A 17,653-nucleotide genomic window follows, 5' to 3' on the forward strand; every position below is an offset into this window, starting at 1 on the left:
TAAATTTAATGGATCTTTCTATAGACAGAAGTCTGGTACTCCCATAGGTTCAGTCATTTCTCCGATTTTAGCAGAACTAGTGATGGAAGATTTGGAGGTTTTCGTTTTCGGGAAATTAGATTTTGTTTTGCCTTTTTATTTTCGGTTTGCCGACGATACCTTATTATGTGTTCCTCTGGAAAAGTTACAGATTGTCATTGATACTTTTAACAGTTTTCATCCAAAACTTCAATTCACTCATGAAATAGAACAGGATTATAAAATCAGTTTTTTGGACATAGAAATAATTAAGGGTTGGAATGGTAATATAATTACCAATTGGTACAAAAAATGTACATATTCAGGTAAAATTTTAAATTTCCTTTCTGCTAATCCCTTTCAAACAAAATTGCAGTAATTAAAAACTTAGTTGACAGAGCTTTAGGTTTGTCCCATTGTTCATTTCACACAAGAAATTTGAATATTGTTAGGAATATTCTTTTTCTGAATCATTATGCAAAGGAGTTAATTGAGAAACATATTGCAATTAGAGTTCAACAAATCAAAAACAAAGACATTAATAATTTGCTTGTAGATAATCAGAAAGAGTTAAAGGAATATAGTTCGTTTAATACTTTTGTTCTTCCATTTTTTGGTCAAATTTATAAAACTATTGAACTCATGTTAAAAAAATTTTAAATTCATACTATTTTCCGCATTCCATTTAAAATGGATTCGGTGATAAATTTTTGAAAGGATCCTTTGGATTATTTTGAAAAGGGTGGTGTTGTCTATAAGATCACTTGCAGGATCTGTGGGATGAATTACGTGGGACAGACTGGCAAACTTCTTAATACTAGGATAGAGGAGCACAAAAGTGATGTTCGTTTGGTACGCTGTTATAAGAGTGTTCTTGCCAGACATACAAAGGCATTTGTTGATGTTGACCATGATTTTGACTGGGATAATGTTCAAATTTTGCATAGTGAAAGTAATGAGAGAAAGAGGGAATTCATGTAAATTCTTTATATTAAAAAACAAAAAAAGTTATCTAATAATTTAAAAACCGATTTGGATGAGTTGAAGAAAAGTTTTGCTAATATGATTAATTACATATAACGTAGCTGTTTCATGAATTCTATTTTTCTTTTACTTTCTCTATTTCTGATATAATCGTGACAGATATTTATATTGTGTTTACAACAGATTGGCCTACTGACCCTCATTCGATTCTCAGGTATTAAAGAGAGAGCACCTGTTTGTGGGTGCTGTCAATTTCTACCACTTAAAATTTTCTTGCCTTGATAAGGGTACTGTACGAGAACCGAAACGTTGGTAATGCAAATTTATTTATTTATGTTTTTTATTTTCATTTTATTGTAATTTGATGGTCATAAAAATAAAAAAGATGGAAAGGAAAAAAAAGAGAAGGAAGGGTATGTGGTTGGCTGCCTTCTCATTTTTCTTTCCTCTTTTTTATTTTTTTCCGAAAATTTTATTTTATTTTTTTGTTGTTTTTTTTTTGTTTTTTGGGTTTTTTTTCATATTACAATAGGATTTTTTTGGTTTTCTTTTATTCGTTGTGGTCCAAATTTGGTCGTTGGATTCTTTTTTTGTATAACAGGATTTTGCATCTATATGATTTTTACACCTATATAGTGAATTTCAAATACTTAATCATTTTTATAGTTTTAAAAACTTTCCTGCACCACTAAAACTTTTTTTTTTAATTTCGAAAATGTTCAGTTAGTTTTTTATCTTAGTATTTCCTCATGTATTTTGAAGCACTGATTCTGAAACATCGTCTTTTTGTAACATAAATATTCTCAGAGCTATGTATGATTTAATGTTCAATATCGCATAAAAAATTTAAAAAATCATATTGCGCACTTGCAAAAACGTAAAAAAAAACATAATCTCATAATTTGTATATAGTGCTTTGGCGATATTTGATTATTATCCATCAATCAGTTCAGAATTCACATAGCGCTAATTTTTTAAAGAAAATTTTGATATGCTGTCTAGCATTTTAAAGGAAAAATGTTATACTTGGTTTTATAAACGTTCTGAGCATTTTAGCAAATGAAATCAGCACCAAGTCGCGCGTTAGTATACAATAGAGAGTAATAAATTCTGTGGATCGTTAGTGCGATACCTGGCAGCAGTTAAAACTTACTACACGTCACTAGATGAACACTTGACGAACCCTAGACAAGGCAGTGCGATACTTGGCTGCAGGAAAAACATGCTAGACGCCTCTAGACGAACTCTAGGGGAACCCTAGACTAGGTGGCCGCCATAAAATTTGCCTAGGCGTTCGCTAGACGAGCTGAGTCTAGAAAGTATCTATAAATCGTATAGAAAGTATCTAGAAATCGTCTAGATTTCTGGTATGGGACCAAACCCGGTAATAACTCTTGAATAGAGAAAGATTAATATTTTCAGATTTCATCGTAAAAGTGAAGATTATTCTATTATTTTTAATGCCCGATTTTTCCATATGTCTAAAATGTTATTATAAGAATAGTATATCTCAGAAACTAATTTGTTTCTATTTCCATAGATTATTTAATTCCTTCTATAAGAATATAAGTTTTGAAATTTAATTTTAATCAATTCAAGTCCGCCTCTATAGAGTTAAAGTTTATTTTAATTCACATATTTAAATAGATTTCTTTGATGTATTTTTCAAGACGTTTAAATAAATGTCCATTGAGAGGAATAGGATTTGCACTTCGTCTGTTCCCGTTGGGTGATTTTTAGACAGGGGAAAAATCGCGTATTCATTGGAATACAAATTTTCTTATTTTTCTTAATTCTACGCTTATTACCGGGAACTCTAATCTGGGAAGGCATAAAACTCCGTGGATAGGTGATCGCAAACTGGCGCCAGGTGAAATATATGGCGTGCTGTCTCCTTGTACTTTATAGTATTTAATAAAGAAAAAAGTGTTTAATACTATAGTCCTCACGGGCTATTTGTTCACTGCGAGTGTGTAGGCGCCGCGTGATCCCGAAGCGAAGCGAAAGCGAAGCGGAAGCGAACCAAGCCGATAATTGTGTAATTATTTTTAAATTATTATCTGGTAATTGGTTTAATTGGAAGAATAAATAGGAAATATTAAAAGATTTAAGTTTGACGTCAATTGAAATGGAAAGAAAGTCTCGAAAGAATTATTGTCGCTTTTCCTCAATAACGATTTTGGGTAATTGAAAAACTCGAAGAACGGAATGTTGTCAAATTCACACACATAATTAAGAATTAAGTTTCAGTTGAAGGACAGGGACAAAGAATGACACATTTGGGCGGATAATAGAACTGACCGAGATTTAAGATTCATTAATGTAAAATTTTATTATTACTTTTTCAGGTAAAATAGTTAACTTTCTACGAAGAAAAATAAAATGTTCAACAAATTATTTTAATGAATTCTCTACAAAAACTGTAACAATGGATATTTTCACCAATAAGTATTTAATTTTCAATAAAAGAATCTGCCCACTGCGAGGGCAAATTCTCGTTGCGTGCAGCTCGCATGTTGGGCACGCTTAGGGCGCACGACTGTTGGTTCTCGCTCTTCGCGCTCGATAATGTATTTACGTCACGCTACGCTCTAGATCTTTGTCCTGCTTTCACATTTGTGCGCAGGCCTGTTAAAATTAAAGTTCAAAGCTTCAAAAAATGTAATTCGATGATTTTGCATTCTTTTTTGTTAAAGCTCCTTCGGCTTTAACGAACACATTCTAATCAAGTATCTCGTGCATCGCACTCAGTTTTGTCCAACATGTGAACTTTTCTATATTATGTTCACCACTATTATATCAAATTTATATTATATTTATTTTCATACCCCGGCCAATAATTGCTTATGCAGGTATTGCAAAATAATTTACAAATTTTATCTGCCAAGATTACTTTAATATTTGCTCCTTATTTTCCACTAATTTTTATTCTTAGGTACGCTTCAAAAACTATGATTTCAGTAAATATATATTATTAAAATTTATAATATACATTGGTATTAAAACAAAAGTATTTTTATTGTCTTATCTTTATAATAAAAAAGTGAGCATTCTATTAAAAAAATTTAATCTTATTTTTTACGATTTAAAGAAAATTTACTCGTCCTTTCTAAAAATTATAAATAAAGAATTGGTATATGCTTTTTCATATCATGCGTTATTGAGTTAAAATGTTTTTTTTTTTTTAATTCGAATCAAATTCAATAAAATTGTTTGTCTTTTCGAGTACTAAAATTAATCATACGAAGAATTTTTAAAATTTTTATCGAAAATGATTGGCTAATGAACTTGAACTTCAGTCGAGGACACTTAAAGGGTACACCAAAGGACAATTCAATCTGTCAATCCACCTTCATAAAAACCTGTTTTTTGAATTTAAGGGATCTTAAAACCTGGAATTTTGATAAAAACGAAGGGGTCAAGTTTTACGCAAAATAAAAGAATTGAATTTTCAATCAAGAAAGATTCATCAGTCAAAAAAGAAAAGCATCACATCTAAAATCTTGAGCTTTCAAGCCATAAAAGACGAATTTTTAAAAACTCGTTTTGAGTTTTCAGTAAAATAAGTGAATTGAAAACTGAAAAAAATTTGTGTTTAACTGTTCATCAAAGAAATGAACTTTAACTAAAATGATTCATCTTTAATAAAAAAACTAAATTTCCACCAAATAGTTGCATTTTCAACCCGAAAGATGAATCTTCTATGAAAAAGACATTTTTTCAATTAAACAGGTTATTTTTTACTTCAATTCATTTTCAATAAAAAAAAAGCAAATTTTCAAACAAAGAAATTAATTTTCAACCCAAAAGATTAATTGTCTACCAAAAAGAATAACTTTTTACTAAATACTTTAATTTGTAACTAAATATTTGAGTTATTAATATAATTTTCAACCTAATAGTTTAATTTTCAACCAAAAACGACAAAGTTTCAACAAAATACAGAAATTTTCAACCAATGAGTTTAATTTCTAACTGAAGAAGATAAATGTTCAACCAAACATGGAATAGTTCAATTTGTCCATTAAAATTAAAATTTTTTAATTTAATAATGTAGCTAGATTTTTAACAACACAAATTTTTAAACATAGTACTTCCACTTTAAACTAATTATTTTAATTTTGAACTAAAAAAGGTTTTTCAGTCGCTCATGCCTTGTGGAATACATGATGACAATCCAAGCGAGGCCCCTCATGGCAACGAAATGCTAATACATGGGCTTCCCGCATGAAGTCTTCATGGTTTTCATTACAGAGCTCTCATGGTTGACATCCTGAGGCGCTCATGGGATTTTTTGTCAGTGCTGGAACCTGTACTGGCATATCTCTGGGATGATAACGCTATTATGTACTGGTCTGCCAGTGATGGCGCAGAACTGGATATCGCTACTGGCGCTACAAATTCAAATCGATTACAATTTTTCTTCGCGTCATATTTCGTTTTTCTCGTTGTAGGCTACTTTACAACTTTTTAAAATGACAGGAAATGTAATTTGTTATGAACATTGAAAATTTTTAACGACAGAACTCAGAAATTTGATGGTTAACTTTGACAATTTATTAAGAATAATTTTTTTTTAACTTTTGTGTAAGTTTCGTCCTAATATTATTCTTCTAAAAATAATTTATCTATTGTCTTTATTTTAAGTAAAAGTTAGAAACTTAGAAAGTTTAATCGTTGATCCGCGAGGGAATCCGAGCTGGGCCCTATGCGTTAGCTCCTATGGAACATCCATATTTTCAGAGATCGAATTTCAAAAAAGTGTCATCGAATTTTTGACAGAAATTAATTGTTTTAAAGTCTGAACTCATGAAACCTTAAAATTTAGTGGTGTTAAAAAAATATTCACCCTTTGGACTAAGAAATTGTAATCGTTAATCCGTGAGGGCAGCCGAGCTGGGCGCACACGAATTGAGCCAATGGTCAACCCCCCTTACCTTTCGTGATCCGAATTGAGCCGAACGGAAATGTAGTAGGTTTGAGTCGTCCTGAATTGAGCCAAAAGGGTATGAAACAGACTTGAGTGCAGCCGCCGAGCCTTTCCACTTGACAAATTTGATAAATAATATTTAATTTTTAGTTGAAATATATTTTTGATCCATATTTCACCAAATTTTAACGTGGGAAAAATTAATCGAATTTTCTCTTATTAAGTAATAATTAAACAGTGAAAATCATAAATATATCATGCAAATCTGTAATTAAATAATCTGATTTATTGCTTCTTTTTCTTAAAAGTATAAACACAATATATGGTAACACATATTAATAATTCCCTAGTCAAAAAACATGACATAAAAATTCACAATACTTCACAGATTGTTAAATGACATTTTTACTGACTTTTCGATAGATATCCGCTTTAATTGATTCAAAAATAAAAAATTCTTCTTTACAGCTTCACTTGGACAAAAAGAGTTCTTAGCTGAATCGCATATTACTTGGAAATATAATATTTGGCCACCAAATAAAAGTTAATAATTTATTATTTTATTATTTTTATTATTTTCTGGACGTACAAACTTTATTTTTTCGATGCAACTAACTGTCAATAACTAACATTAAAATCTTTAAGAACATTTTGATGACAGTCGACAATTTATTATTGTAGACAATAATTGTTTAAAGAAATTGATATCATTTTATGTATTTATAAAAAAAATACTTCACGTATTATTATGATTTTATACATATTTACAGTACTCTTTTTCTACTTCTTAAGCACTTTAACCCTAACGTGGTTGGTAACTAGCGAAAAATGAGACGCACTTGATAAAATCTAGCCTCGTTTCGAAACCTCCGTTTTGTCACTGCTGGATTTTTGAACAGAGAAAAAATTTTTTTTTATTACTCAGTTCCTTTTTGTTTCCACGTCGACTAGGCCGTTCCAGATAATGAAACTCGAAGTGTGCGCATCGTTCAATGATTGAAAAAAAAACTTCAAAATTTTGATGCGAGGTGATACAGGCATTATAAAACTCCCTTCCTTGTACTTGTGACTATTGAAAATAAGCAACACTTTTCCTTTCTCACTGTACACGACTTTAAGATCTATATTCAGAAGTGCACAATAGTAGATTTGGCTCAATACGGGTCGTTCGTTTTCTCCTCGTGGATCACACACGCGGTCCCCTGCCGGGGGCCACCATTCTGAGAGAGCTAGATGGGGCTTTTTTCCCACGGGTAGAGAAAATCTTAAAAATTTAATTAAACTCTTATATTAAACAAAAATCCTGTGATCAAAATCAGAATGATTGAAACAAGAATTGATTCAGGTACCGTGTAAATTCCAGCTTTTTGTTTTTCTTGCCATAAGGTTTAGATCTTGAAAAATATGAAAAACATCGAAAGTGTACAGTAATGAAGTGAAATTTGTCATATTACAGGATCAATATCATATTGGCTGTTACTTTTCTTAGGAACAAAATTTGTCTATAAAATTCATAATAAAATGTTGGAAAATAAGACGAGGTTTTTTGTAAAGAAAGGGCAAATGTGCGCGTGTAGCGCGTACAATATTCTAGTACATTAAATGCAAAATTTAGCAGTATTAAAAATAAAAGAAATAATAAACAGAGTATAATAATAAGAATTTCGTAACTGCATTTCGGGATCACGAAAGTTTCGATGCACAATTAATAAAAATTACCGCGACGAAACAAACTTGAGGAAGGAAAAGGAATAAAATAAAATTAGTTAAATCTTATAATAAATTATGAAATTTTTAAATTCGTATAAATAATAATAAACTGTCATTCATGTACGACATTTCTAGAATATGGCTGGGCCTGAAAGAACGACTCTCAAGCCTCCCAAAAAAGATGACCGAAGGAAAAATATATTTCTTCTTTAACAATTTCCCCATAGAATTTCTAGTAGGTTTGATGGAGCAAAAGTTTTTACAAAATTTTGCCTTATTACAAATAAAAATTATTTAAAAAATATGCATAACGAATACTCTAGGTATCAGAAAGTCACTCTTAATTTAGAGAATAATATTTTTCACATTATTAGTATAATGTAATCTATATTATTACATATTAGTATAGTAGTGAAATGTAACAATAATATTGATAATTCTTTAAATGGCAGACTAAAATATTGCAATTGAAAATATTTAATGTCTGAAGCCTCACCAAAATATTATATCAGACTTTTGACAATAGATTTAACCATTTTTTAGTCATTCACATTTTCCATTTTTAAAGGTTACTAGAACCTCATCAGCGCGGAACACACGTCTAATTCTTTTACATGCAATTGAACCGTTGGCGACCAAAAGGGGAAACGGCCGGATTCAGGCTGAGAAGTATTGTCCTGAATGTCAATTTTAAAAATCTTTCTAATTTCAATTTTAAAGACTGATACTTTAAGAGAATTTCAAGACGCATCTTTTTTTCCTCTTGCAAAATTTATAGGTTTTGTAGTTTTTGAGATAATTGGTAAAAAGTGGATTTTTTGAAAATGAAAAATTCCAATCTTTTTTCACTTCAACTCGCGCTAATTTAGCCAATTTTCATCATTTCCCGATTTCCCCAATGCAAAGTACGTGTTTAAGTCTTCTAAAACTATCTAAGAAAGAAAAACGAGAATATTGTAATACATAAAAAAGTTATTAATTCGTTTTTGAGGCAATGCAAAAATCATGAATTTTAACCTTCAAGCGCCTCGTTTAGCGAACGAATTTTAAGCTACGGAAAGCTTTCAGTGAGAAAGTTGTCCATTAAGGTTCAAAGAAGTTTTCTGGAAAGTTTTAGATCAATTGAATTAATAGTTCGAAAATTATGAATGTTTTAATATCCAAGCGGTAATCTTGAAGCTGCCCAAAAACGTGCCTGGCCGGCTACGTACGCGCTGCAGCGAACGACGTGAAGGTCAAGTCAATCTTACTAAAACAAATGCACAACAGTAACTTTTTTGTCATCTTCTATGAAATTCTACAAATAAAGCATAGAATCAGCGAAGTGATTGTTTCTTATAATAGTTAGGTATTGCTAAAGATATTCTAATCCCAGAGCGATCTTTCACACCTATTGAATCCTGCTGTGGAGAAAAATGCTACCAAAATTTTTCAAATGTGCAACAAGAAAAAGTACATACAAATTTTTGGAATCTCGGGAACTATAATGAACAAAATGTGTTTCTCAGAGGATTGTTAAAATGCAAGGATCCTATCCAAACGAATGCAGGTGAAAAACTAGGACGGTTAATTCATTGGATATATATTTATTTCCTACTGACGAAGAAAATGTTCCGATTTGTAAGAAATTTTTTTGTGCTTTTCTATGTTTGGGCAAAAGAAGAGTTGAAAATGTTCAAAAAAAGATGTTAAATAAGCAGCCTTTAAAAACTTTGGCAGGTGGAGTACGCGAAAGTTGTCTTAAATTAACAGAAAATTTTAAAAAAATTATTGAAGAGCATTGCGAATCAATTCCATATCACAGTTCACATTACAAACGAAATTCTACCAACCTAAAATATTTTGATAATCCTTCATTAAATCTTTTAGAACTTTACAAATTATTTGGAAAATATTATTTTAAAAAAACCGTGGCTAAATTGACAATAAGTCAAACCGTTTATTTTAAGTATTTTAACCGAAATGTTGGCTTCAGTTTTAAATTACCTAGAACTTACGTGTGCAATACTTGCTACAAAAACGAGGCAAATGGAGAGGTAAACGAAGAAGTAATTAATCACAAGAACAATGCTGAAATTTATTTGAAGTTAAAAAAGCAAATACTCTCTGAAAATAATAGTATATGCTGTGAATTTGATTTTGCACAGAATTTGCCACTACCAAAAATACCCGTGTCCGCGCAGTTTTACCTACGTTTAGCATGGCTTTTTCTATTGAACGTACATGTACATACTACGAACCAGAGTTACATGTTCCCTATTCTTGAGGGAATTGTAAAGAAGGGTGCTAACTCTGTTTGCAGTTTTATCAAATACGCGGTATTAAAAGAATTTGCTAAAGACAAGTTCAACAGCATAACATTACTTTCAGACTCATGTCCGGGACAAAATAAAAACTACACAGTGTTTCATTTTTTGGTTTTATTGTCCATTTATTTGCAAAGCGATATTAAATATGTGTTTCCAGTTCGAGGCCATGCCTATTGCCACTGCGATAGGAATTTTGGCACATATTCGCAAAAGTTGAAAAAATTAGAACGAATTGAAACTGAATCTGAATATGTAGAAATGATTCGTAATGCTCGTTCACCTTCATTCACAATGGTCGAGAAGTGTGAAGATCTTCTGCAGGATTTTGAAAAATGTTTCAAAGGCAAAATGCGAAAGCCAAAAAATTTCCAAATCAGCAAGGCGTTCGTTTTGCATGTTTTTCCTGATGGAAAAGTGGATGTTTTTGACAACTATGAGTTGCAAAATCCAACCACTTTTTTCTTTAAACCTACGCTTAAACTAGAAAATCTTTCGAAAAGTCCTCCGCCCCGAATTGGATTAAAAGCTGCAAAAATAAATGATGTAAAAAATCTCTTCCAGTATTTAAGCGCTAAAGGAAAAGAATTTTTCGAATTATATTTTTTAAAAGTACAAACTCAGAATCCAGATGCCGAAGAAACTGAAGAGAGTGACGAAAATGACTAAAAGTAGTTTGTAATAAAATTTTGTTTGATTAATTTATTCTTGTTCAATAATATGCATAATATTATATGTTAAATGTTTAATAAATAAATTATTTTAATGATAATATCTGGAGTTACTATAGTGCATTTGTTTTGGTAAGATTGATTTGACCTTCACGTCGTTCGCTGCAGCGCGTACGTAGCCGGCCAGGCACGTTTTTGGGCAGTGTCAAGATTACCGCTTGGATATTAAAACATTCATAATTTTTGAACTATTAATCTAATTGATCTAAAACTTTCCAGAAAACTTCTTTGAACCTTAATGAACAATTTTTTCACTGAAAGCTTTCCGTAGCTTAAAATTCGTTCGCTAAACGAGGCGCTTGAAGATTAAAATTCATGATTTTTGCATTGCCTCCAAAAAAAATTACTAACTTTTTTGTTTATTACAATATTCTCGTTTTTCTTTCTTAGGTAGTTTCAGAAGACTTAAACACGTACTTTGTATTGGGGAAATCGGGAAATGATGAAAATTGGCTAAATTAGCGCGAACTGAAGTGAAAAAAGATTGGAATTTTTCGTTTTCAAAAAATCCACTTTTTACCAATTATCTCAAAAACTACAAAACCTATAAATTTTTGCAAGAGGAAAAAAAGATGCGCCTTGAAATTCTCTATAAGTATCAGTCTTTAAAATTGAAATTATAAAGATTTTTAAAATTGACACTCTGGACAATACTTCTCAAGCTGAATCCGGCCGTGCCCCTTTTGGTCGCCAGCGGTTCAATTATTTTATTTGAGAATAAGGTTAAATGAAGCACCCTGAAATTAATTATTACTTCAATAACTTTCACATGTACACGGTATCGCATGTGTGTCTTCTCACGTTATAAATTAAATATTTGTGCAACTTTATAAAATGTACATGCAACTTTGGAACAGCAATAGAAAATGAAGGTCCATACACAACTATTTTCTAAGGGGTAACCACCCTTAAGTACATTTTAGTATGTTTCTTTGAGCAGCTTTTTAAAATCAAAGCAATTAAAAAATTTCCGTACAATGAAAGCTCCAAAATATACTATTTTAAAATTTTTTGAACTATTTTATGAGGGCTAACTACCCCAACATTATTTTTGATTATACTAAAAATTCCTAGAAGAAGTACATCCGACCAAAAAAATGTGGGAAAAATATAAATTGCTCGCGATATTTAAATAAAATTTAAGTTTACTTGAATTTTCACAACAAATTACTTTCAAAACCATTCAGAAAATTTTCAGTACAATGAGAGATCCAACATTTTATATTTAAAATTTTTTAGAAACATTTTTAGAGGGTTGAATTAACCCAATATTATTTTTGATTATACAAAATATTCCTAAACAGAATGAAATTCAGGCTAACAAATTTGAAAGAAATATTTCTTTCCTCGTGGTAATTAAAGTTGATGTGCTTTGGCATTTTAACGAAAAATTATTTTTTTGTGGTTAACTGCCCATAAGCACTTTTTATGCTGTTTCTCTAAAATAAAGCAGCTTTTTAAAACAAAATCGATTAGAAAATATCTATATATTATATCTACATATTGATAAGGATGCGAGGGTCAACAAACAAACTGCGCAGAAAATTCTAATGTAATTTTCCTTATTGTACGGAAACATACCAACAATTAATTGTACTTGCGGGTGGTTACCTGCCTATATAATCATTTTTCGAGAAAATTCAAAGAAAACTTATACTATACTTTATTATTCCGCAGAATATATTGTTCAAAATTCTTGGGCTTGAATTTATTCCTGTTCGTCAATTTTTTGTGCCGCCAAAAATAATTTTGGAGTAAATCAACCCCTAAAAATGTTTCGAAAATTTTGAGAAAATCACATATTACAGATCTCAATATAAAAACATTTCTCCAATTGGATCTGTTTTAATGAACTATTTCAGTCTAGAGAAATATAACAAGCTGTACTTGAGGGTGGTTACCTGCCAATAAAATAATTTTCCGTGAAGATTCAAAAACACGTAAACTTTATTTAATTATCGCGAACAATTTATATTTTTTTCAAATTTTCCAGTCTAAATTTACTACTGTTTGTCAATTTTGATGCAATCAAAGATAATTTTGTGGTATATCACGCCCCTAAAAATTGTTTTTAAAATTTGAGATAATCACGTATTTCATGTTTCACTATAAAAAAGTTTTATTTTTTTACATAAGGTTTATTTAATTATCGCGAGCAACATATATTTTTACCAAATTTTTTAGCCTGGATTTACTCCTGTCTAGCAATTTTTGGTGTAATCAAAAATCATTTTGTTGTAGTTCATCTCCCTAAAAACTTTTCGAAAAATTTCAAAATGTTACATTTTGGATCAACATATTTTTTTCAAATGTTTCGACCTGATTTCACTACTGTTTGGCAATTTCTTCCCAAGAACATTTATTCAATTGGTTTTGTTTATGAAATCTGCTTTATTTTAGAGAAACATAATAACATATACTTAAAATTCTTTTTAAATCGCATTTTTGAAACCTCATTGTGAAAAAAATTTTGCAGTTGCTTTCATTGTGAAAGGCACCTTGCTATATGAGAAAAAATTAACTGCGAATTTAAACCCTCAATTTTCGGGTGCAGTTTTCACCCTCACAAACTGCATTTGAACGGATAAGGAAAAAAACGTGTCGATTAGTTTTTCGAATGCTACAACATATGTCAGAATGATGTCAGAATGAAGAAAATCGGAACCGGACACCTACCTAGGTTTCCTTGGAAGTCACATCAATATAGTGGAGTGGACACGACAGAAACAGGAATTAAAAATGTGCACTCATTTTTCTATTTTAAATATAAGTTCAAATAAAAGTATATTTACAGTATACTGTTGATTTTACAGCATATCCTTTAATATGCAAAAATAAAAAATTACATAAGTAGATGACCCTATTATAAGTAAAAGTATAATTTAGATACAAATTAGTGTAAGAAAATAAGAGGCTAGGTATAACAGATTTCCTCCGTTATAATAATATTCATATTCGTTTGCCCCGAAAATTTAAGATATATCTCACGTATGTAATGATAAAACTCCAAACTTGTGTAAAGTTAATTACATTTTCTCTCATCCATCATTTTTACAGGTGGGAAATACAAGGCACTGATTATAGCAATGGCACTTCCGTCATCTACATATGCTACGATGGCACTACGTGAAGTATTGAAAGCCGACACATCTGCTGAATCCCAAGCTGCACAATCTGCGAAATATCACGAGCCGGAGAATAATAAAATTGATTAACTGTTGATAAAATATAAGCAGATAAAAAATAATGTTAAAAAATTTGTATTCTCGTGTACTATGTAAATATAAAACAATAGAATTCAATTTACGTCTGAATAGCCAAATTAAACACATACGAGCATAATTTCTGTACCACGAAATTCTCCACACTTTAGTTAGATTCTACTTGATCTTTTTAGATCACTTTCTGAATTTAGATCAAAATTCATTGACTGTCAGAATGCGAAGGTAAATTCATGTTTCCTACGCCTTTGGCTGTTTTTCAGTTTCTTCAAATTCCAGTAATCAAGTAGCTGGGGGAGCGTGCTGAATTGTGATTCCTGCTTGAAAGTGACACCAATGACTTTCTTTATGCGCGCAGAAGAAAAAAAAATGTACAAAAAATAATTGCTATTATCAAATTATTGAATAATTTTGCAACTTTCATTCGTATGTCATCGTATTATTTGAAATTGTTTACTTATCTCAAGCTTTGGCTGTGGTTTCTATCACAATTTGAAGCGGAGATAAGGTCCTCCTCTATAATTGACTCTGTAAGCTGCAATTATTTTGATTTTTCTGACACCGACATTTGCAGAAAATGTCAAAGAATTTGCATAGCGTGCAGGCTTAGGGTTCGCAGTGCGTTGTTGAAGAAGACTGTACCGCCAGCGCTCGACTCGGCTGAAACAATAGACCCCCCGCAGGCTGGGTGAAGGGGCTGGATGGGAACCCTGAGATAGCTTTTACCCGCCAAACCATTTAATCTGCCCTCGCTTCCTCGTCTCCTACTTTGGTCATTATTTGATCGCATTCTTCCAAAGCCAGACAAGTACCATCATACACTTCAGCAAATAGATGCAAGGAGTCAAGATGTTCCACTAACCGCGTTTCGCAAAACTTCAATAGACGTGTTTCTTTTGTGTTTGGTAAAGCTTCCTTAATTTTGGTGTTAGAAAAATACATACATACTTGCTTTTATACAAAGTTACTAGGCATTACGTGCGATGTTTGAAACAAGCATGGAAAAAGGATACAATTTAAGAACGAAATTTGCTGCAAAGTATCCTAATATAAAGAAAGTCACACTAAGACATCTTATCGCTAAGGTGAAGGACATTAGGACTAATCTATACTGTCAAGCAAGTGCAATTATGTTTTTTCTCAAGCTGTTGATGATTCAACACCAACACATCTTCCAGAGGTAGATGGCCTTATACAGCCAGAGGCAGAAGCAGGGGTTCAGCAACCAAAAAGACGATTAAAATCGACATACCAGATGAACAGAGATTTTAGGCACCTTTATTTTTTGACAGAAAAATGTGGGTGAAGTTTGAAAACATCATAGACTCTTCTTAGTTAAATATTCAAAGCTAGTGGAAGTAGAAGAGCAGCTTCCTATTGATGCACTCCCCTCCGAAGATGTGGACAACGAAAACCTAATTGAATCTGAAGGCATAGGTGCTAGGGATAATGAACATCAATTACCGAAAGTAGAACGAAATTTTCGGTCGGGTATCTGCTGGTTAGCTCAATATTGTAAGTCTGCGTTAATTTGAACAATTTATGTTTGTTAAATATAATTTTCATTTAAAAAATAAGGACCCGAATCAAAGTTCCGTTATATTTCGTTATCGACCGAAAAAAAATAATTTTTCCTAACTTTGAACTGCTATCTCCAAATTTGGACGAAAATAGATAATATATTAAATTACTTCAATGATTAAATCAAAATTCTTTTGTTTCACTGACAGTAACAAAAGTGGAACGAAAGTATTATATAGAATTAATAAAAATATATTGCTTAATATATCAAGTTAACTTCTTTTTTTCCTATATTTTTGCTAATACTTTTTTAATTGAGAGGACGCATCAGATAAGGGGACATATTTATGTCCCTTTATTTAATCCAACCCATCAATTGCTAAAATGATTTAAATTATTATAATTATGCAAGGGCTGTTTCCCGGCACACGCGTGACGACACGACGCGTCGCATATGCGTGCATATGCGGTGTGCCGACACGCTGTGTCGATACGACATGCGACACATATAAGGTTACATGTGTCGGGATTTTCAACATCACAATGTTTCGACTATTCTGCGCATCATGCACACACCAGGCGGGCTCGGTGTCGAAGTTTCGTTATTTGCGATGTGCAGCTGTGATAACCGTTAGAACGTTGAGCCGCAGAACTAGGCCTACAAATGCAGTCTTTGTCCCAGCAAGGATGCGAGATTTACCAAAAAAGATCAGGTTGGATATGGATGTCAGCAAATTAAGGTGAAAATGTGGTCGATTAACTTAATATAGAAAGCAAATAGAACCACAGGGTGATTAGCCATGTTACTAAAATCATCCACCTTCGGTACATCGAGACATTAACACCATCAACATTGGATGAGATTATAGACTCCCAACGGCAAAAATTGGATGTTCTTACTGTAAGCAATAATCCTGAAATACAGGTGAAAAAAATCACAGTTTTAGATGTTTCAGCGGTCTTGAAAAGGGCAAGTAACTGGAAAGCTCCAGGTCTGGGCATGGTGCACAACTTCTGGTAAAATTACCCGACGAGTGTGCATCATAGGTTGACAAGGTGTTTTCATAAGATCATCAAACACGCTGATCTGATGCCAGGCTTCATGTTACAGGGTACTACGTATATGCTACCTAGAAAACTAAACGCTCAAAAGCGATTTGAATTTCGATCGATAGCCTGTCTTCCAACAATTCATAAACATCTAACAGCTATCATTGCAGATAAGGTATATTCTCATTGCGACGAGGGTGACATCCTTACAGAAGAACAAAAAGGCTGTTGTAAAAACTCGCGGGGCAGTAAAGATCTAGTCACGATAGACGCTGTCGCCAAAACTCAAGCTCGCATATATCAAAGGAACTTGCACATGGTATACATTAACTACAAGCAGGCGTTTCCTTTTGAGCCGCATGACATTGCTTGAAGTCTTAACTTTCGAAAATCTGCCCACACATCATTGAATTTTTTAGTCGTGCGATGATGCTTCGGGGTGCAAGAATCAAGTATTTTGATCATGAACAACCAAGGAGAACTAGCTCAATACGCATTACTACGGGTATATTTCAAGGAGACTACTTCTACCAGAAGAGATAGGGGGTAAGGGCGCTGTGGATGTCAAAAAACTGTTTAAGTCACAAGTTATACAGTTGCGAGACTATTTTAACAGCAAACGAACAGTTGCGCTTTATAGCGCCATCTGCAAAGCGGATACTGACTGCACGCCCTTAAATTTGTCCTCAGACAAGGCCTTAAATTTTAGGGCTTAAACCATAGAGGAATTATAAATACAATTGAGACAGAAAGCTATCCACGGGCGCCACCCAAAAATGTTAGGTGAACATGAAATGAATAGTGAGGCATCCAATATTTGGCTGAGAAAGGCTGTTCTATATCCAGAAATCAATTATGTGGATACTAATGAATCCATCGAGCACATTATTTATGTCTGTCGCGTAATGGCTCGGAAAGAATATACGCAGACATAATGATGTAGCGGGCATTATACATCAACAACTTGCCCTGAGCCCAGGCCTCTTTACAGAGTAGATACCTTTTTATAAATACATTTCAAGGTCCGTTTTCGAAAACGAAGATTGCATCTATCTACATCATCGACATTGCTTGTCCACGCAACCGAAATTTGCAGTCCACCTATACAACTAAGATCCATAAGCATATGGATTCAAGGCATGAAGCAAATACCATGTGGAGGAATGTCAAGCAGGCATCTAT

The 17,653-nt window shown here is 32.3% G+C and overlaps 1 protein-coding gene across 3 annotated transcripts in view; it reads left to right on the forward strand.

Moving 5' to 3' along the window:
• LOC117180165 (pseudouridylate synthase 7 homolog) overlaps positions 1–14,006 on the forward strand; it is a 156,334-nt gene extending 142,328 nt beyond the window's left edge. For all 3 annotated transcript variants that reach the window (XM_033372517.1, XM_033372518.1, XM_033372519.1), the window contains one exon: positions 13,737–14,006. In XM_033372517.1, coding sequence (XP_033228408.1) covers positions 13,737–13,894 — 158 coding nt within the window. In that variant the 3' untranslated portion in view covers positions 13,895–14,006. The remainder of the gene's footprint in view (positions 1–13,736) is intronic.
• The last annotated feature ends 3,647 nt before the right edge of the window (positions 14,007–17,653 follow it).

This window comes from Belonocnema kinseyi, chromosome 9 (genome assembly GCF_010883055.1).
Source record: "Belonocnema kinseyi isolate 2016_QV_RU_SX_M_011 chromosome 9, B_treatae_v1, whole genome shotgun sequence".
NCBI lineage: Eukaryota > Metazoa > Arthropoda > Insecta > Hymenoptera > Cynipidae > Belonocnema > Belonocnema kinseyi.